General features: G+C 48.0%; 1 protein-coding gene across 26 annotated transcripts in view; it reads right to left on the bottom strand.

The window, feature by feature from the left end:
- The window catches only part of LOC143275651 (muscleblind-like protein 1), a 213,960-nt gene that overhangs the window by 83,389 nt on the left and 108,071 nt on the right, over positions 1-22,500 (bottom strand). For all 26 annotated transcript variants that reach the window (XM_076579907.1, XM_076579924.1, XM_076579920.1 and 23 more), the window contains one exon: positions 22,077-22,500. This exon is cut by the window's right edge and continues 921 nt beyond it. In XM_076579907.1, coding sequence (XP_076436022.1) covers positions 22,077-22,271 — 195 coding nt within the window. In that variant the 5' untranslated portion in view covers positions 22,272-22,500. The remainder of the gene's footprint in view (positions 1-22,076) is intronic.

The raw sequence follows: 22,500 nt of genomic DNA on the forward strand, positions 1-22,500 counted from the left end.
TCGTTAGTAGGGGGCTTAGTACGTGGTGTCCTAAGTACGTTAAGAAATCAGAACAGGCACCACTGAACACCACCGAAGTGACTCAGCAGCAGTGCAGGGTCTCCTCTGGTGTGTGGCCTCCTGGCGACCTAACATCGATGGTTCCCTGCGGACTGCCGACGCTGAAACTGTGACGGAGGAACCCGGGTGTGGCCGTGTAAGGGGGAATCTATATGAGCGGCGTGGGAGTAATGCCACTGAAACGGTGCAGATGATGGGGCAGCAAAAAACAACAGCAACAAAAAACAACAACCCAATATCACTGATGGTAAGAAGGGGGACGGGAGGAGAGGGTTGTGGGGGTGGATGGGGGTGGGGTGGGTGGGGGTGGAGAGGGTGGTGGGGGTGGGGAGGGTGGATGGGGGTGGAGAGGGTGGTGGGGGTGGATGGGGGGTGGGGTGGGTGGGGGTGGAGAGGGTGGATGGGGGTGGGGAGGGTGGTGGGGGTGGAGAGGGTGGTGGGGGTGGATGGGGGTGGGGAGGGTGGTGGGGTGGATGGGGGTGGGGTGGGTGGGGGTGGAGAGGGTGGTGTGGGGTGGATGGGTGTGGGGTGGGTGGGGGTGGAGAGGGTGGTGGGGTGGATGGGTGTGGGGTGGGTGTGGAGGGTGGTGGGGGTGGATGGGTGTGAGGTGGGTGGGGGTGGAGAGGGTGGTGGGGGTGGATGGGTGTGGGGTGGGTGGGGAGGGTGGAGGGTGGATGGGGGTGGAGAGGGTGGTTGGGGGTGGATGGGTGTGGGGTGGGTGGGGGTGGAGAGGGTGGTGTGGGGGTGGATGGGTGTGGGGTGGGTGTGGAGGGTGGTGGGGTGGATGGAGGTGGGGTGGGTGGGGGTGGAGAGGGTGGTGTGGGGGTGGATGGGTGTGGGGTGGGTTGGGAGGGTGGTGGGGTGGTGGGGGTGGAGAGGGTGGTGGGGGTGGATGGGGGTGGGGAGGGTGGTGGGGTGGATGGGGGTGGGGTGGGTGGGGGTGGAGAGGGTGGTGTGGGGTGGATGGGTGTGGGGTGGGTGGGGGTGGAGAGGGTGGTGGGGTGGATGGGTGTGGGGTGGGTGTGGAGGGTGGTGGGGGTGGATGGGTGTGGGGTGGGTGGGGGTGGAGAGGGTGGTGGGGGTGGATGGGTGTGGGGTGGGTGGGGAGGGTGGTGGGGTGGATGGGGGTGGAGAGGGTGGTGGGGGGTGGATGGGTGTGGGGTGGGTGGGGGTGGAGAGGGTGGTGTGGGGGTGGATGGGTGTGGGGTGGGTGTGGAGGGTGGTGGGGTGGATGGAGGTGGGGTGGGTGGGGGTGGAGAGGGTGGTGTGGGGGTGGATGGGTGTGGGGTGGGTGGGGAGGGTGGTGGGGTGGATGGGGGTGGAGAGGGTGGTGGGGGGTGGATGGGTGTGGGGTGGGTGGGGATGGAGAGGGTGGTGGGGTGGATGGGTGTGGGGTGGGTGTGGAGGGTGGTGGGGTGGATGGAGGTGGGGTGGGTGGGGGTGGAGAGGGTGGTGGGGTGGATGGGTGTGGGGTGGGTGGGGAGGGTGGTGGGGTGGATGGGTGTGGGGTGGGTGTGGAGGGTGGTGGGGTGGATGGAGGTGGGGTGGGTGGGGGTGGAGAGGGTGGTGGGGTGGATGGGTGTGGGGTGGGTGGGGAGGGTGGTGGGGTGGGTGGGGGTGGAGAGGGTGGGGTGGGGTGGATGGGTGTGGGGTGGGTGGGAGGGTGGTGGGGTGGATGGGTGTGGGGTGGGTGGGGGTGGAGGAGCTGGAACACAAATCCAGCCGGCTACCTTGTCAGTCGGGCAGCTTAAAAAAAAATAAATTTTACTTGTATGGTAGCACTTGACGAAGCAAGGAAGAAGGCACGGACAATTTAACATGTATACATGTGTATCGTGCGCTGTGGCGAGACCTCCTGGATCAGTCTCGCTCTGGCGCTTCCCTGAGTATGCATTTACTCACACACACACACACACACACACACACACACACATACACACACACACACACAATCACACATACACACACACACACACACACACACACAATCGCACACACACACACACACACACAATCACACATACACACACAATCACACAGAGAGAGAGGTACACACACACACACATACACACACACAGATAGCCAGACAGACACAGAGAGAAACACACATGCCAACACATACACGTACTCACAAAAGGTGTACACACACGTACATACACACTCGTACATGACTGACACTTACAGACACGCAGACACACACACACACACACTCTCTCTCTCTCTGTCCTCCCCTCCTCCCCCATCTTTTACTGGTCTCTCGTGTGTCCCCCTCCACCCCCCTGACCCCCACCCTCTCTCTCTCTCTCTCACTCACTCCTCCGCAACCTCTCCCACATCCACCTTCTCTGAACATGGGTGTGCGCGAGTGTACACGTGTGTGTGTGTGTGTGTGTGTGTTCATCCACCCTCGCTGCACTCAGGGCAGTTGTGAATAAACGATGTCTCTTAAGTGCACTTTCGACCAAAACAACATCTGTCCCAGGGAAAAACAAAACAAAACCAAAATAAAACCCAAGAAAGCGAAACCTTATCAATTAGAAACACATTTAACACACACACACACACCGCTCAGTCTGGACACGTAATCATTCACACCACCAACCATTTAACAAAGAGGTATGACGTCATAAGCAGCGCAAGTACGCATGCGCCAGTTCGACAGTCCACGCAAACATCATTGACACCCTGTTCAGAATGCAAAAAGGACAGGAATGGAAAAAGAAAAAGTCGATTTGTGTGTGTGTGTGTGTGTGTGTGTGTGTGTGTATGTGTGTGTGTGTTTTAAGACAAACGAATGTGGAACGTTTTTGAGTCAACGTGCCTGCTTGTGAAATTTACTGAATGAATAACCGAATGGGCGAGTGAATTGATGGATGGTTGAGTGCATAACTCACTGAATGAATGAATGAACGGATGGATAGATTAATGAATGCATGAATGAATGAGTGCATGACTGAATGAACGAACGAATGATTTGATTGATGGATGAATGGATGGAAGATGGTTGAGTGCATAACTAACTGAATGAACGAACGAATGATTTGATGGATGGATGAATGAATGGATGGATGGAGGAGTGCATAACTCACTGAATGAATGAATGAACGAATGGATGGATTAATGAATGGATGAATGACTGAATCCCAGCGACCCGGAAGCTCTACGGAGCACTGGAGGACCTGCGACGTACTGCCGCCTTCGTCGAGGAGACGGGGGAATCCATCTGATAAATGACGAACGAGACAACAACAATGAATGAAGAAAGAAACTGAAGGATGGATGAATGAACAGATCATTTATACGTGATTGGATGAAGGAAGGAAGGAACAAATTAATGCTTTAATGAATGAACGAATGAATGAATGAATGAATTTCCCAAATCTTCCCAGGTGACAGACATGTGGTTATCAAAGCTGTGGTCTGTTCCTTGTCGTTCTTGTTTTCCCCCAGCCATTAACAAAATGCGAAATATTAAATGAATGAATGGATAAATGAAATAGTCAATAAACAAATAAATAAACGGGGGGGAAAAAAGATCTCGCTCTCAGTGCAACGTATACCCAAGCCTCTCGGTATAACAACGCATACCTTATTTGTATTTCTCTTTTTATCACAACAGATTTCTCTGTGTGAAATTCGGGCTGCTCTCCCCAGGGACAGCGCGTCGCTACACTACAGCGCCAACCTCTTTTTTTTGTATTTTTTCCTGCGTGCAGTTTTATTTGTTTTTCCTATCGAAGTGGATTTTCTACAAAATTTTGCCAGGAACAACCCCCATCCCTCATACAACGACCACGATTCCCATCCTAACCCCTCTCCCCACCTCATCCCCTCAAATCCCCCCCCCCCAACCCCATACACCCCTCCTCCTCACCCTCTCCCTCCCCTACCGTCATGCAAAGACCGCGACGACTACCACCATCACCCCCCCCCGCCCCCCGCCCCTCATCCACCCCCACCCCTTACCAATCCACCCTCCTCCTCCCACCCCCTACTCTCCTCCCGTTCCCTCCTCCACCATCACCCCCCATTCCCTCATGAGTGCCCCAAATTTCCACCACCACCCCACCCCCACCCGACCCGACCCGACCCGACCCCCCAAGCATGTCCCCCCCCCTCCCCCGCCTCCCCCCCGTTCTTTGTTGCAGGACAGAGATGATGTAATGGGAGAGTTTGAACGCTGGCTATGACTGACGAGTTTGTTAGTGGCTGGCACCATGACCCAGTGACACATTTCTAAAAAATTAACCTTTTTTGGGGGGAGACTGATAAAAAGGACGTAGGGGGTGTGAGGGTAGGGGTGTGGGAGTGTGGGTGGGGGGCTTCTTTCGTCCATCCTCCACGTCACTCCTCCTTCCCCTTCTGTTAGTCCTCTCACCACCCCCCACCACCCCCACCCCCCTCTCTCTCTCATCCTCATTCATCCCATCCTCCTCATTAACCGCCCCCCCCCCACCACACACACACACGTACACACACGCATTCATGCACGCATGCATACAATTACACACACATGCGCGCGCGCGCGCGAGCGCACAACACACACACACACACACACACCACACATGTACACACACGCATTCATGCACACATGCATAGTCACACACACACACACACACACACACACACTGCTCAAACACACACACACACACACTGCTCAAACACACACACACACACACTGCTCAAACACACATACACACACACACACACACATCTGAAGAGCGCTTGGAGTTCTTTGTTGGTTGGGATTCCTGCTTTAATTTCCCAGCCAGCCTTTTTCGGAGGTTCCCAAGTCGCCACACTCTTTGTTCTCTCTTTGTCTGTCTGAGTTTCTCTTTGGCTGTGTCTCTATCTCTGTCTGTCTGTCTGTCTGTCTATCTGGGATGTGTGGGGAAACAAACGTGGATATTAAATTGTTTAGCCCTTTCACCCTCATGAAATAATATTTTGTTTTCGTTTCGTCTACCCCTCCCTCCCCCTCTCTCTCTCTTCTGTTTGTCTCTCTGACTGCCCCCCCCCCCCCTTCTTTCCCACCCACTCTCTCTCCGTTTCTTTCTCTCCCTGTCCCCCCCCCCCCTATCTCTCCCTCCTCTCTTTCCCTTCCTCTCTTCTCCCTCTCTCTGCACCCCGCTCTCTCTCTCTCCCTCCCTCCTCTCTCTCCTGTCTCTCTCTCTCTCTCTTCTGTCTCTCTCTCTCCCCCGTGGGGTGGTGGTTGAAAGAGGAAGTAAAGTGATGGGAGGTGATGGGGAGGAGGGAAGAGAGGGGGCAGAAACCATTTAAAAATCAATGTTGGATAAGGGGCGGAGGGTGTGGGGCAGAGGGCTAGGGGATGGGGGTCTCGCGAGGTGTAAAACGGATAGGGGGAGATGGTGGAGAAGGAGGGGGGTTGAAGGGAAAGGGGGGGAGGAGGTGAGGTGGGGGGGAGGAGGAGGTGTGCAAGAGGTGTATGGAGTGTGGGAGCGTGGGGGATCGGGGGTGGGGGAGGATGTGAAATCGGTTTTTTCCTCCCTACGATATTGCAGCCAGATGTCGTCTCTGGATCGTCCATGAGGGAGGAGGACAAAAGATTCATCACCAGCCACGTTTTCGTCTTTTTTTTTTCTTCTGGTTCCTTACTTCTTTTTTGTTTCTTTATCGGGGGGGGGGGGGGGGAGGGGCTTAAGGGGGGTGGGTGTAGGGACAAGAGGGTGTTGTTTTCTCACCCCTAGTCCGCATGCATCCCTCACGCCACTCTCCCCATCACACACACACACATACAAGCGCCCGCCGCACACACGAACACATACAGATGTCTAAAAGAGAGAGAGAGACAGGGGGCAGACTGAGAGAGAGAGAGAGACAGAATCAGACAGACAGTCAGACAGACAGACAGACAAACAGACAGACAGACAGAGAGAGAGCGAAACAGACAGAGAGAAACAGAGACAGACAGACACAGACAGAGAGATAAAGACAGAGACAGACAGACAAACACTGACAGAGAGAGACAGACAGACAGGCAGACAGAAACAGAGATATATACAGACAAACAGACAGAGTGACAGAACAGGTAGAGAGACAGACAGACAGACAGACAGACTGACTGACAGACAGGGAGAGATAGAGACAGACAGACAGATAGAGAGACAGAGACAGACAGGGACATAAATATATATATATATATATATATATATATATATATATATATATATATACAGACAAACAGACAGACAGAGTGACAGGTAGAGAGACACAGACAGACAGACAGACAGACAAAAGGAGTGGGAGAAAGTGAAAGAAAGAGAGAGAGGTAGAGAAAGAGATCAAGGGAGTCAGTCACACACACACACACACACACACACACACACACATACACACACACACACACATACACACACACACACACACACAGGGAGAGAGAGAGAGAGAGACCTACACCGTCAGAGACAGAGGGAAAAACAGGAGACAAACAAAGGGACAGAGACAGACAGAAACAGAGAAGAAAACCCTGTTAAAAAAACAACAACAACAACAACAAAAACAACAACCGGGGATGCAGGAGTGTGGGGGAGTCACAACACGAAAAGGAATACTGCCGGGTGAAGAAGAACAACATTAACAAGAACAAGAAGAACAAGAACAAGAACAAGAAGAACAAGAAAGGACATCCTGGATGCATCTTCAATGCATTCTGCAACAATACTGCCTTCCTACCTCCCTCCCTCCCTCCTCTCTCCCATCCCTCTCTCTCTCTCTCTCCTCCCTTTCCCGTTTTTTTTTTTTTTTTTTTTTTTTTTTTTTTTTCGTGGAAGAAGAAAAATGTGAAGAAGAATATGGAGAAGAAGAAGAAGAAGAAGAAGATGATGATGATGATGATGATGAATGGCCAGAGGAGTGTGGCGGGGAAGAGAGAGAGGGTGGGGGCAGGGGGGGCTGGGGGGGGGGGAGGGAGGGAACAAGGAGGATGAAGACAGGTCATGGTGACACGCTCAATCCTTTCTGTCGCTGCGGGGTCTCGCTGACTCGACCTCTTTTTTTTTTTTCTTTTTTCCTCCCTTCCCTCCCTCCCTTCCCCTCCCCCACACCCCCCTCTCTCCCCCCCCCTCTCTCTCTCTCGAAGGCTTCAGCCATGAAGCGCGAACTGTTTTCTCTGTTTTTCCCCCTCCTTATTTTTTCTCAACAGGGCTTGTGGGCAAGACAACAGCTCAAAAGCGTCGAATGCATTAATCATGTCGACGAAGCGTGAATGACTGATCCCGGCAAGCGTATGACAGTGACAACAATAATCTTTTGCCGGATACCGTGTTCATAATTATATTTTATGTGTATAATTATGTAGATGTACAGTTTTAAAAAAAAAAGAAAAAAGAAGAAAAAAAAAAGGAGTTTGATATCACTGCATGCTGCGTTTTTCATGATTTTCAAATTCAGTAATTTGATAGCAGAGTGTTTGTTGTCGGTTCAAGTAATTCGCATCAAGCGCACTGAGCTGTATCGAATGGAATTAACACTCTCTCTCGCGTCAACCACTGCACGAAAATCACGCGTGAAAAGAGCTGGAACGAAGTGAATATTCTTCCAGACTTTGACGAACATGTCAGCTCATGCAGTCAAAGGGGCGATGTTTGTTTCATCCCCGTTTTCAAAGCTAGGATTTCGACAGCAGAACACAAAATGGGAGGCAATGCCCTATTTCCTTAAAAACAAATTTTAAAAAAGATAGACAGATGGATAGATACACAGACAGACAGATAGATAGATAGACAGATATATAGACAGATAAATAGACTGATGACAAACAGGCAGATAGACAGATAGATAGATAGATAGATAAGATAGATAGAAACAGGCAGAGAGAAAGAGAGATAGAAACAGGCTGACAAGACCCACAGAGCCAGCTTGACAGATACAGACATATAGACAGACAGACAAAGACGGATAGAAACAACGTTCGAGAGAGAAAGATGTAGAAAGAGAGACAGACAGACAGACAGACAGACAGAGACAGAGACAGGGCTGCAGGGTTGGTAGGAGAAGGAAGACGCCACAACAATCCCATCTTGGACTTTGCACGCACACACGCATTCTCTCTGTCTCCATCTATCTTCCAGTACGCACGCACGCATTCCCTGTCTCTATCTTCCAGTACGAATACATGCACGCATTATCTCTGTCTCTATCTTCCAGTACGCACGCATGCACACATTATCTCTGTCTCTATATTTTAGTACACACGCACGCACACATTCTCTGTCTCTTGTCTATCTTCGAGTACGCAAGCACGCATTCTCTCTGTCTCTATCTTCCAGTACGCACACACACACACACACGCATTCTCTCTATTTTCCAGTGCACGCGCGCGCACACACACACACACACACACACACATTCTCTGTCTCTATCTGTCTGTCCCACCCCACCCCCTGTGCCTCCCGCTCTCTCTCCTCTTCAAAACTTGGCAGAAGACGCAAACAAAAAGGTGACTGACCTGTCACAGACACCACTCTGCACACTCGAACAACGACACCCTGCCCCCTCCCTCCCAGCCCTCCTACCCTCCCCTCCAAACCTCCCAACTCTCAAACCCCAACCCCCCACCATACATACCACCTCCTCACCGGTATAGTAAACGCCGGGGCAAAAACTGTTGGATTGAGAAACGGAGAAGAGGGGTGAAGGTGGAGGTGGAACAAGAGTGTGGGCGAAGAGGGAGAGAAAGGGTGGAGGGGGAGAGGGGCGTGGTGGGGAAGGAGGGAGGGACAAAAGGAAGGAAGGGTAGGTGGTGGTAAGGCCACTGAGCTGAATACTGAGCCTCAATGGAAAAGGGTGGAAAAGAAGAAATAAAGTAGTTAAAAAAAAAGAAGAAGAAAAAAGCTGTTACTATATCGACAATATTCACAGAACTATCTTCCCCCTCCGTTCCCTGTGTGACTGACGGAGTGAACGTCCACGCCTTGTTGTGAACACTGCTCATTCTGTCTTGAGGGGAGGCGGGGGAGGGGGGAGGGAGAGGAATGTGGATATCGCCACTGTATCATACCGTGAGTTCGACATGAAAGCTCTCTCCAATGGTAACGTCACTCCACTTTGCAGGGTTTGTGCAAGGGTGAAACAGGAGTCACAAAAAGTTAAAGACCATTCGGGCATTTGCACAGTTGATCTTCTTTGGGGGCTTGGTGAAATGGGGGCAATATCCACAGTTCTTCCCCCGTGTTCTTTCCGTTCAGTTGCGTTTCGAAAACTGGAAAATTGTAAATTTGTTTAAATCACACACACACACACACACACACACACACACACATATAATATATATACTCTACATTTCTTCCCCTTTCGAATGACTTAAAGAAGGTCAGTCAAAGAGTGGAGGGGAAAAATGTAGAGTATAAAATCATGACATTATTAACCAATTTACAACTTTTCCCGTCTAATAAAAAGAAAAGTACTGAAGCTTTGTATAAAAATAGCGAAAATTTGCGAACAACTTTAGGGGAATTAGATGACGTCAATAAGTTCAATTTAAACAATGCAGGTTTTCTATAATATTTAGGCTGATGGGTTGAGAGAGAAATGGAGAGAGGGGGAAACAGGGATGAGAGAACTGGGGCGAGGTCAGGAGAGAGAGAGAGAGAGAGAGGGAGGGAGAGAGGGAGAGAACTCAGAAGTGGGTTTGATGCACATCGGCCCCAGGCCACAATACACGAAAGGGGAACGGAGACAGGCGGGGATCAGAACTCAATATGGATTCCGTAAATATATCCTTCTGAGACCTAAACACGGCGCACACTGAGAGAGAGAGAGAGAGAGAGGGAGAGAGAGGGGGGGAGTGGTGGGGGGGGCTAGGGGGCAAAGAGAAAAGTGAAAGGGAGACGAGGGAGGGAGAGATAGAGACGGAAGGGGGTGGGGGTGTGGGGTGCAGGGAGGGGAATAAGGGATACAGAGAGAGACCGAGAAAGAGATATTGAAAATACAAACATTTATAACAGAGAGAAACGAGACAGACGAGACAGGCAGACAGACAAAAGACAGTGTGCGTGTGTGTGTGTGCGTGCGTGTGTGTGTGAGTCTATCTGCCGGTCTGTCTGTGCCGGTATGTGTGTCACTCTGTCACCATCATGTGTTTCTTATCACAAACAGAGGATATCAGAACCAGAATGATTTTTTTCCCAAGTACTCCACCAGAACTCAGCAGTCAGTCAGTCAGTCAGTCTGGTGGGGAACGTGCAGAGAATAATGGCTGCACTCAGAATCTGGGCATTGCATGGCATTGCATGCAGTCCACACACAGCACAGCACAGCACAGCCTGCTAGATATTTCCTAGGAGACCTGGCAGAACGTCTGGTCTCTGATGACTACCATGTGTACCCTGGCCTAGAAAACTTGGGTCGTAAATATATTACCGAGCTCGTATATAATTTTTTTTTCTTTCTTTTTTTTTCTATCTCTTTCACGTTCGTGAGGTGTGCGTTTTTGTTTTTTTTCTGTTTTTTGTGTGTGTTTTTTTCGAGCGAGGGGGGCGGGGTGGGTGGGTGGGTGGAGGTGGGAAGAGAAATATGGGTTTACCAGGTACTGGTAGCTGGGTTCCTAGTTGTTTCGTTTATTATTATTACTCTCTTTATTTGACACAATGTGTTTTATATAATGGGACTCGATTGTTACGTTGTTGTTGTTGTTTTCCTGTCTGCTTCACTGTGTGTGTTCGGAAGATATCCAGAGACATATATATTTACTAAAATAAATTGTTTTCTTCTTTTCGGTTATAATCTCTTCAAATAAAATGCGATTTCCATATTGTCTTGAAATCCATGCACAGAGATATTATTTTCTGTCTTTAAGTATTCTTAAGTTGTAAGAATGGAGCAATTTTAGGTGCTTTTGTTTTCGTGTCAACGCTGTGGGTTTTTCTTTGTGTGTGTTTTGTTTTGTTTTGTTTTTTGTTTTTACAGCACCAGCACCATCATCAACATCGTCACAACTACCAGCCACCGTGGCGAAGTGGTCAGCGTCGCAGAATGGCGGCTGGGTGGACGCGGGTTCGAATCCCAGCGAAGGTGGGTTTTTTCGGCCCGTGGCCAGCTCCTGCCCAGAGTTGAGTCAGAGTGTGCCATGGGCTTAAATGGGAAGACTGGGACCACACAGTCCAGTATCATCCATTTCTGGGATGCGTCTCTGGGTGTGTTGCTCTAATTTCCTGACCAAAACTGCAAGTGTCTGTATCTCTCGGGCCTGGTTAAAGCCAGGATATCATTATGACAGGAAGCGTAGAGTACAGCCTTATCATGGAGTCCCAAACAATAATGGACCTCCATAACAACATCGTCATCATCATCATCATCATCGTCATCCCCCTCCTTCATCATCCAGTAAATTTTAAAAAAGCCCAAAATTGTGTGGCCTTTCATGCCCTGCTTTCATGGTGACCTCAGTTTCGATACCCTTCCACTTCCGTGCTTGGGGTGAGTCTTGTCAGGGTCTTCAGTGTCGGTGAATTCATGGGGAACTACCGCTGGAGGGACGTGGTGGCGTTCTCCACTCTCGGGGAGACGCTCACTCAGTCTGGCTCCGCGACTAAGACATTATTGTCGTCAGTAGGAGGTTTATTAGGTGGTGTCCTAAGTATGTTAAATCAGAACAGGCACTACCGAACACCACCGAAGTGACTCAGCAGCAGTGCAGGGTCTCCTCTGATGTGTGGCCTCCTGGCGACCTACCATCAATGGTTCGCTGTGGACTGCCGGCACTGGGAATGTCATACGCACCCGGGTGTGGCTGTGTATGGGGGACTGGGAACACATTGGGACAGACAGACAGACAGAAACACACACACACACACACACACACACACACACACACACACACACACACACACACACACCATATCAATTCATCTCCTGATCGTAAAATGCAAATACTTTCACCATCGTGAATGCTGTTGATGATCAACTTGTTGGGTTGTCTGCCACCAGGTGGTTAATTTGCATCCATACATTTTTGCCTCCCTCCCTATGTGTTATTGCGCGCGCGCGCGCGCGCGCGTGTGTGTGTGTGTGTGTGTGTGTGTTCTTTATTTCATCATAAATCCACACAGTGCGATTCCAGAGCAAACCAATCCAAGTAAAAGGAGGCGTAAAACGGATACAATCTAAATGTGAAAATTATATCTTTTTAAAAAAAGAAGAAAATTCAATGTAGATAAACCAATTTAGAATTCACACATATCTGTCCATCTCAAGAAGGCAATAAACCGCAAATTTCTTATCCAGTTTCTTCTGTCCCAACAACGGTGCTAAGTTGGCTGATTGGTTGGACGGTTGGTCGGTGGGTTGGTTGGTTCTTAGCAGTCCATATCTCTATATAATTATAATGATGCACACGCGCGTGTTTGGTTGCTTGCTTGCGGCGTGCATGCTGCGGTGCACGCGCGTCTGCGTGTATGTACACGTCTACCTCCCTCCCTCCTCCCCTCCCTGCATAACTCCACTTCCCCCACTCTCCCCCCCCCCCCCCCCCCCCCAACCTCCCTTCTGTCTACGAGCTGCATCAGTTCAAGTTTTATGAGTGGGGGGTTGGGTGAGCGGGACGGGGGGGGGAGAGAAGTGGGGGGGGGGGGGAGAGGAGGCGGAAGAGGGAGCCGGCACTTTTTTTTTTTTTTTTTAAGTGGCCCGCAACATGTTGCCAGAAGGAATGTGAAGCAACGTGTCTGGCCCGTGAGTCACAAACATGGCCCTGAGAGAGAGAGAAAGAGAGACGGCGGGGAGGGGGGTGGGGTGGAGAGAGAAAGAGAGAGAGGTTGAGAAAGAGAAGGGGTGGGGGGTGAGAGAGGGGAGAGAGAGAAGAGGTGAGAGAGAGAAAGGGGGAGGGGGGGGGGATAGAGAGGAAGTTGGGAAAGAGAGGGGGGATGGGAGAGAGGGGAGAGAGAAAGAGAGGGGGGAGAGAGGGGACAGAGAGAAGAGGGGAGAGAGAGGGGGGAGAGAGGGGGGGAGATAGAGAGGAAGTTGGGAAAGAGAGGGGGGATGGGAGAGAGAGAGGGGAGAGAGAAAGAGAGGGGGAGAGAGGGGAGAGAGAGAACAGGTGATAGAAAGGGGGAGAGGGGGGGGAGATAGAGAGGAAGTTCGGAAAGAGAGAGGGGGTGGGAGAGAGAGAGGGGACAGAGAAAGAGAGGGGGGAGAGAGGGGAGAGAGAGGGGAGAGAGAGAAGAGGGGAGAGAGAGGGGGAGAGGGGGGAGATAGAGAGGAAGTTCGGAAAGAGAGGGGGGGGAGAGGGGAGAGAGAGAAGAGGTGAGAGAGAGGGGGGGAGAGAAAGAGAGGAGTTTGGGAAAGAGAGGGGGAGAGAGGGGAGAGAGAGAAGAGGGGAGAGAGAGAGAGAGGGGAGAGAGAAAGAGAGAGGAGTTTGGGAAAGAGAGGGGGGGGAGAGGTGAGAGAGAGAAGAGGTGAGAGAGAGAGAGTGGAGAGAGATGGACAGAGAGAGAAAGGGGAAGCGTGAGAAGAGATGGACAGACACAGAGTGAGAGGTTGAGAGAGAGGGGAGGAGAGAGACAGACAGAGAGACAGAGAGAGGGGAGAGAGACAGAGAGAGGGAAAGAGAGACACACAGAGGGAGAGAGGGTGGAGAAAGAGAGAGACACAGAGAGCAAGACAGAGATACCGGGAGAGAGAGGAGGGGAAAGAGAGAGACAGAGAGAGCGAACGAACGAAAGACAGAGACACACACACACAGATGTGGGGAGGGAGAAATAAGACAGAGAAAGAGAGAGAAAGGGAGACAGACAGACAGAGACACAGAGAGACAAACATAGAGAGAGGCCAGCCGGCAAAGACCGGTACACACAGAGAGAGGTTAAGGGAAAGGGAGGGAGGGGGAGGGCCAGACAGAAACCTCAGCTGTTGCTGTTGCTTTTCGGCCTTTTTGGCATCTATCCCCCATCCCTTCAAATCGATAGCCACCAAATTCCGCGGATGCCAGCCTGAAGAATAACAAGACGACACACACACAAAACCTGAATAAACAGCAAAGAAAATGAAAACAAACATGCATAACTGAATAAATAAACAGATAAATAAGATTTCGCTCTTCTTTTAAAAGCGCTTTAGTGAGAGAGGAGTGAGAGAGAAAAGAGAGTCTAGATAAACAAAAAACCATGCATAAATAAATAAACAAATAAATAAAAACATAAATAAGATTTCGCCCTTCTTTCAAAAACGCTTTAGAGAGAGAGGAGTGAGAGAGAGAGAGAGAGGGGGGGGGGCACACACAGAGACAAAGTGAGAGAGAGGATCGGTTGAATATGCACGCACGCACGCACGCACACACACACACACACACACACACACACACACACTGTGACACACGCACACACACATTTCGACTAAGCCTTCACGATGAGTTTATCCTTGCTCACGTCACTGAATGGAATCAACAGAGTGTGACAGGTTACTCATGGAGCAGTGGACCCAAAACTATTTGACAGGTGCAGTACAGAATTTCTCACAGCGAGACAAATCATGTCAACCGTCACAAATCATTATGCAACAGCCCCCCCCCACCCACCTCCCCACCCGTCCCCTTCTTTCCGTCTACTAATAATGGGAAGATGTTCAGTTGAATACTGCTCCTCCGTCTCCTTCTGTATGTCTCTGTCTCTCTCTCCTCCTTCTTGTACAACATTTCTCCTCACAGTGAGACAAATTATGACAACTGTGACAAAACATCATGCAACCCCCCCCCCCCCCCCCCCTTCTACCCACCCCCACTTCTAATGTGGAAAGATGTTCAATTGAATGCTGCTTCTCCTACTACCGTCTGTCTTTGTTCGTATCTGTCTCTGGCTCTCTCTTCTTCTTCTTGTACAGTATTTCTCATAGTCCAAGAAATCATGTCAACTTCTTCTTCTGTGTTCATGGGCTGCAACTCCCACGTTCACTCGTATATACCAGAGTGGGCTTTTTACGTGTATGACCGTTTTTACCCCGCCATGTAGGCAGCCATACTCCGCTTTCGGGGGCATCATGTCAACTGTGACAAATCATTATGCAACACCCCCCTCCCATGCCCCTTTCCAGCCCACTTCTGTCTGTCTAATGTGGAAATAATTATGTTAAATTGAATACAGCTCCTCCTGCTCCTACTGTCGGTCTCTGTTCGTCTCTGTCCCTGTCTTCTTGTTGTACAGGATTTATCAAAGTGAGACAAAAATAGTTTTAATATGTCAGTTGTGACAAATCCCTCCCAGCCCGCTCACTTCTTTCCGTTTAACATCACTGAATCAAAGTGGAGATAATTATGTTAACTTGAATACTGCTCCTTCTATTCTCTAGTGTCTGTCTGTCTGTCTGTCTGTCTGTCTCCCTCTTTCTCGAGCGTGGCAGAACTTGTGAAATTCTGATTATTGTTAATTTTGAAAAGAGCATGGCGCTGCTTGAGTGTAGTGCTTCATCTTGTTTGGTTTTAGCCCTTATTTGCCAACCTGTCTGTCAGTTATTCTCTCTCTCTCTCTCTCTCGCTCCCTCCCTCCCTCTCGCTAGTGTGTGTGTGTGTGTGTGTGTGTGTGTGTGTGTGTGTGTGTGTGTGTGTGTGTGTGTGTGTGTGTCTGTGTGTGTGTGTGTGTGTGTGTGTGTGTGTGTGTGTGTGTGTGTGTGTGTGTGTGTGTGTGTGTGTGCGTGTGCGTGTGTAAAAGGCACTGAAGTCGTAGACAAACCACCAAAATAGCGGACAGCTAGAAAATAAATCTTCCGATCGCTAAAATCGATGACAGCAATAAAAATCAAACAAAAAAATCTAACTGAAGACAAGCCACCAAAATAGTCGACAGCTCGAAAACAAACCTTATAATCACCAAAATCAGTGATAGCTATCAAAAAAAAAAAAAAAAAAAAAAAAAAAAGAAAAGAAAAGAAAAAAAAAGAAAAAAAGGTTTGAAGACAAGCTAGCAAACAGTGAACAGCTGGAAATTCAACATTACAGACTACCATCAAAAGCGGTGATTGCCATCAAAACAAAAACAAACACACAAAAAAACTAGCTTGAAGACAAACTACCAAAATAGCGGACTGCTCGAAAATGAAAATAAACCTGACAGAAAGTCACCAAAAGTAGCCCCTGCGACTCCCCCCTCCCTACCCTGTGCCCCCCCCCCCCCCCCCCGCCCCCTCACCTCCCACTCACTTCCCCTCCACCAAAAGAAAGAAAAAAAAAGGGGGAGGGTGTGTGCGTGTGTGTGTGGGGGAGGGGGAGGGTCAGTTATAACGAGTCACCAAAATCGCGTAGACAAGACACCAAAATGGCAGATAAGACTGACGAGTCAGCAAAATAACGGACACTTCAATAAACTATATAAATAAGTAAATAAATGAAGTTTTAAAAAAGATCAAGAAAATGTCGACACAGCACGCACGCATTATCCACTGAGACAATAACTTAAAGTGAGAAAACCAAACTGTCATCAAAAGGGTCGTCTCATCTGCAACAAAACAAAGTTCCTTTTTCTTCTTCTTTTTTTTTTTTTTCTCTCCAAAAATGCAAAGAATGTACATCAACGAGACTTTCGTCGATGAAAAATGCTGCAACATATGGTCGAATATTTTACCATTATGATTACGTATACATTTTTTTGGTGACACTGACTGTGCATCTGTTGAACATTTCATAGTTGGATGTGCCCCCTCCCCGCCCCCCCCCCCCCCACCCTATCATCCCCACCTAACCCTCTCTCTCCCCCTCTCTATCTCTCTGTCTCTCCCTTCCTCTGCATGCATTTTGTCTCAGACTGGTTAAATCTGCTGACTAAGTGGGGTTTTTTGGAGGGGTTTGTTCTTGTTGTTTTGTTTGTTTTCCAAATGGAGTCATATTTATCAGTGAGAGAGACAGACTGACAGACAAAACATCCATGTATTTTGTTTAACCTTTTTTTTTTCACTATAGACATTACAGTTATGCCATACTTCGCACATCCACATGAATCAGCACATACAGCAACGCAGTAAAAAACATGCACATGGCAGTCAATTCAACAACAAAAAATACTGAATATCATTATCACCCTTTCATGACTGTAATGCAAAACTCGTTTTGATGCTTTCCGTCATCAGCGTGATCATGCATTAACCTGATCCCCTTGTTTGGTGACTTTTGATGCTAAATGTGGTCTTAAGTTCATTGTTCTTTCTCTGATCGACACAAACTCGCGGTCCTTTGTTCGTTATTTACTTTATTTCATGTAGGTATGCATCTCTGTATGCAAAATGTGTCCACATGCCCATTGTTCTTTCTCTGATCGCTTGAAGTCCCGGCCTTTTGTTCGTTATTTATTCTGTTTCATGTATGTATGTATCAAAAAGATTCAAAGAAATTGAATCCTTTTGCCCCTTTTAGGGTGTAGGGGGTACAATAACAATACATACTCATTGAATCACAACTTCAGTCCAACGATGTCTCCGAAACATGCAAAAACGCACACCCACGCAAGTACACACACACGCGCTAATGATGATTTGCAACAAAACAAATCAAACTCAAACATACATACAAGTATGCTTTAGATGTAACAAAAGTTACACAACCTTTCCAAGTTTTATGAATTTACTTAAATTAAGTTGTGTTTTCTTCCCAGAACTGAATACATTGCATAAACCCAACATTGACATATGTGATTTATATGTGGTATCAATCCATTTCGAATTACAGTATTTTGGGGACATCCTAAAACAAAATGAAATTCATCCCCAACAGTACCCACATTACATTCCTTGCAAATTCTGTTTTCTCTGTTTCCGCCTTCTCTTCTTCCTATTTTGATCTGCAGTGCAACGAAACTTTATCAGATCAGAGGATATATGTAATTATCTGGAAGTTGTGAGATATATTTTTCTTGACAAAAGTTGGGTTTGATGCTCCTGTAGAACATACATTTAGTACTATCTTCAAGCGATTTTCTCCATGACTGAATGTAAACATCTTTTAGACTTTGCGTGATATTTCGACAAAAGAAATCCTTACGATGGAATGTATGTGAAAACCCAACACAGTCCGCTGTTAAAATATTCTTGATGAAGTTGAGCCACTTTGATGGGAAATGTTTATATGAGAATAATCTGTACAACGCAGAATATGCTTTACATGATAATTTATCAGTTTGCATCGTCAATTAATCCTGACCAAATTAATCCTGATCCATGAGTGATAATTGTGTCCATATATTCATTGTTCTTTCTCAGATCGCAGACTCGAGGCCTTTTGTTCGTTATCTATATTTTTCAGTTATATTTGTATGTAGGTAGGTACGTAGATAGATAGCTATGTATGTATGTATGTATGTATGTGTGTGTGTGTGTGTGTGTGTGTGTGTGTGTGTGTGTGTGTGTGTGTGTATGCATGTACATGTACGCATGTATATGTGTGCATGTATGTGTCTGTCTATCTGTTCGTCTATTCGCCTATCTACCAGTCCATCAATTCATTTACTTATTTATGTAAGTATTTATCTAACAGTTCATATATATATTTACTTACATATTTGTTTATATGTTTTGCTTTTTGCATTTTTAGTCTTTCATTTTATTTTCAGATATTCTTTTCATTTCACGATACATGTTCGTGTCAAAAAGTACACGGATTTTTCTTTTTCTTTTCTTTTCTACAAATTTTCGCCTTGTGTCCATTCGCAACAACGGCAACCACCACCACCGAAAATGTTGATCACAAATTTATGAACGATGGGCATACACGTACAATTTAACAAAAAGAACAAAACGAAACAACCCCCTCCACCACACACACACACACACACACACACAAACAAACAAACAAACCAATATATCCCACACAGGAGACACAGAATAAGTGAGACAGACAAACAGACAGACCAAGACAGATACACAGACAGAGACTGAGACAGACAGACCAGGACAGATACATAGAGTGAGACAGACAGACAGACAGACAAATATATATACAAACAGAAAGTTAGACAGACAAACAAAGACAGATACATATAGAGTTAGACAGACAGACATACAAAGACAGATACATACAGAGAGAGAGTGAGTCAGACAGACAGACAGACAGACATAGACAGAGATAGAGACAGTGAGAGAGAGAGACAGACAGACATACAGACAGACAAAGAGAGCGAGTGAGACAAAGAGAGAGAGAGTCAGAGAGAGAGAGACAGACAGAGCAAGAGAGACAGACAGAAAAAGAGACGCAGAGAGAGAGACACACACACACACAGACAGAGACACAGAGAGAGTGAGACAGAAAGAGACAGACAGACAGACAGATGGGAAACGCAGGGATCCTTACAAACCCCGGAGTCTTTCCCACCCACCACCCATTCTCTACCCCCACCCCCACCCAATGATCTCGGTTTTTCAACTCGGAAAGCTCACATCTTTCGGGGTTTTTCGTTTTCTTTCAAACACTGGCTGTCTATTTTGAGAGGGGATAGAGGCTGTTTTCCCACCTCTACCTCCATCATCATCATCACCACCACCACCACCACCACTACCACCACCAGATTCCACTCTCTCCCCACCAACCCCCACCCCCATCCCAACACCTCGTAACCCCCTTCCACCCATCCAACCCCTCCCCTCACACCCCCTTCTCCACTCCAACAACACACCTGGTTCCAGCCACCCGTCCCACACACCTGAGAGAGATAGAGAGAGAGAGAGAGAGAGAGAGAGAGAGAGAGAGAGAGAGAGAGAGAGAGAGAGAGCGTGGCATCACCTGATCCTGAGGCAGGTGAGAAATTGGCCTGACCCCCACCATGCAGCAGCCAGCCACCACCACCTTCCCTCCTTCCGACTCCCAACCCTACACCCTTCCCTTCCCACCCCCGTCCACACACACACACACACACACACACAACCCCCAACTCCTTCATCCAGCCACTCCTCAAAACCTCTTCATCCACTTCTTCTTTTTCTTCTTCTTTTTGATGCTCTAAGCCCCCCACCCCCTCTCCCCTGCCTCCAACCTTCCTTCTCCCTCCTCCCTTCCCTCCCAGTTCTGCCTCTTTCACCCTCCGCCCCTACCCCCATCCTCTCCTTTACCACCACCACCGCCCGCAAACCCGTTCTCCACAAACAAATCGGATCAGCCCATCTTTCCTGTCAGGTGAGAAATGAACCAGACCTTCTGGGTGGCAACAAAAAAATGATGGGAGAAGAAGAAGAAGAAGAAGAAGAAGGAGGAGGAGGAGGAGGAGGAGGAGGAGGAGGGGGAGGACGAGAAGTAGGAGGAGAAGAAGAAGAAGAAGGATGGGTTCTGGATGAATCTTTAATGCGTTCTGCAAGAATGCTGCCTCTCTCCCTCTCTCTCTCTCCCCCTCTCTCTCTCTCCCCTCGCATTGATGGTATAGTTGTTGCCAGACAGCAGGGTGGTCTAAGTCTGGGACATTGAAGATGATGGTCCTGGGTTCGGTTCCTTGTATCTCAGTACAGGTGTCTCGTGGAGTTAATAGCAATGAACATCGTTTCCCATCTCCTGGGTCTATCATGGGGATTTGACGAAGCGAGAGAAAATGGGGAAGTCCAGTCTGAAGAATGTGTTAAGCTCGGTCCAGGGGCAGAGAAAGAGCGGTGGCCGACTGTGTGGAGAGTTTCTGACTGTCGTGGGAACGCGGAAAGAGCGTGGATCTGAAGCTGTTCGTAGACAGTGAGATGGTGTGTAGAGGTGAAGGCAGTGCCAGTCACAGGCGGAGATAGGATGGTGGTAGATTTATTTATGCGTTTATTTCATGACAGATAGAACTGATCCCCTTCCGACTGCAAGAGAGACACAGAGAGAGAGAGAGACAAGAGAGACAGACACGGAGGGACAGAAAGAGTGGCAGAGAAAGAGAGAGAGAACGAACGAACGAACGAACGAATCTTTTTTATTAAGGGAAAATAGGAATATGCACAAATAGCTTGTTTTCATCCTGCCCTCACGAAAAGGGAAAACATAACAAATACTCAATACAAAAGCATGACACTGCATGAATAAATTTCAATTCTGTCCCACGAAAAAGACGAACAACATAAGTACATGCACAATTAATACTTAGAACAGAAACAAGAGAAGACAGAAGAAGGAAGAGACAAGGAGAGAGAGAGACAGACAGACAAGAGAGACACAGAGAGAGGGGGTGTGGAGGGAGGAGGGGAGAGAGTAAGAAACAGACAGACACAGAGACAGACAGACAGACAGACAGAGTGCGAAAGTGGGAAAGGTTAAGACATTGTATATGCAAATTCTTTCATGAGTTCTGAATGGTACATTTTTTTGAATACATTGACTAGTTTGGACATTGAGAATGGCTGATATATTATTCCACAACAAACCGCCAGAGTATGACAGACTAGATTTAAACAGACCAATTCTTGGATGGGGTAACAGAATCTTGTGGACGTGACGATTTTCGTTTATTTGAAATTTACTGACAATTGAGGGTGGAGCACAACCAGATACGATTTTGAACATAAAAACTGCTTTGTTGTATTCTAATCTCCATTTCAGTGGAAGAATATCCAGTAAAACATAATCGTCTGGTGTCAACGTGGAGGATTTCAGGAGAACGAATTTTATTGCAAGTCTCTAAAGACTAGACAGTGGCCTGAGAATGTTTTCACTTGCAGAATGCCATAGAGTGGATGCATAATTAATGTGAGACTCAAAGTATGCATGAAAGAACATTTTTCTAGAATGAACATTTAAGAAATGCTTTATTTTGTTCAGCTGGTGCACCTTTTTTGCTACATTTTTCAATAACAGAGAAATGAGAGATGAATGAGAGAGAGAGTTACAGCAAGAGACAGACAGAGACAAAAGTGAGAGACAGACAGGCTGCAGACAGAGAGACAGTGATGTGGGCAAGAGTGAAAGAGATGGAGAGAGAGAGAGGGGAGAGACAGAAAGGGAGAGAGAGGTGAGATAGAGAGGCAGAGACAGACTGGCAGTAGTACTATACTATTCTGACAGACACACACACACACACACACACACACACTCTCTCTCTCCCTCTCTCTGTTGTACACACACACACACACACACACACCTTGATGGAGTCGAAGCAGGCGATGACACGGCCGTTCTGTACCTCCACGTGGGCCGGGGGGTGCGCGAACTTGCACTCGTTCTCGGTGCGCGTGCACTTGTTGCGCTGGTACTCTCGGCACACCTCCAGGGTCAGCCAGCGGCTGTCCTTGACATTGGGGTTCATGATGGGGTTCATGGGGTTCACCACAGCCATGATTCAAGGAGACACTACTACAATTCTCCACCAATCAAAAAATAGATAACAACAAAACAAAATAGAATGAAATAAATCAAAGTACAAAAAAAAGAAAGAAAAAAAGGGGGAAAAAACCTAGGTATCAGCTAATGAAAAACACCACCAACTCGGGATCCAGCCAATCAAAAGAAACATACAACACCAGAAGCCAGCGCTCAGCCCAATCAGAAAATAACCACCAACAAAC

Source organism: Babylonia areolata, chromosome 30 (assembly GCF_041734735.1).
Source record: "Babylonia areolata isolate BAREFJ2019XMU chromosome 30, ASM4173473v1, whole genome shotgun sequence".
In the NCBI taxonomy this organism is placed as follows: domain Eukaryota; kingdom Metazoa; phylum Mollusca; class Gastropoda; order Neogastropoda; family Buccinidae; genus Babylonia; species Babylonia areolata.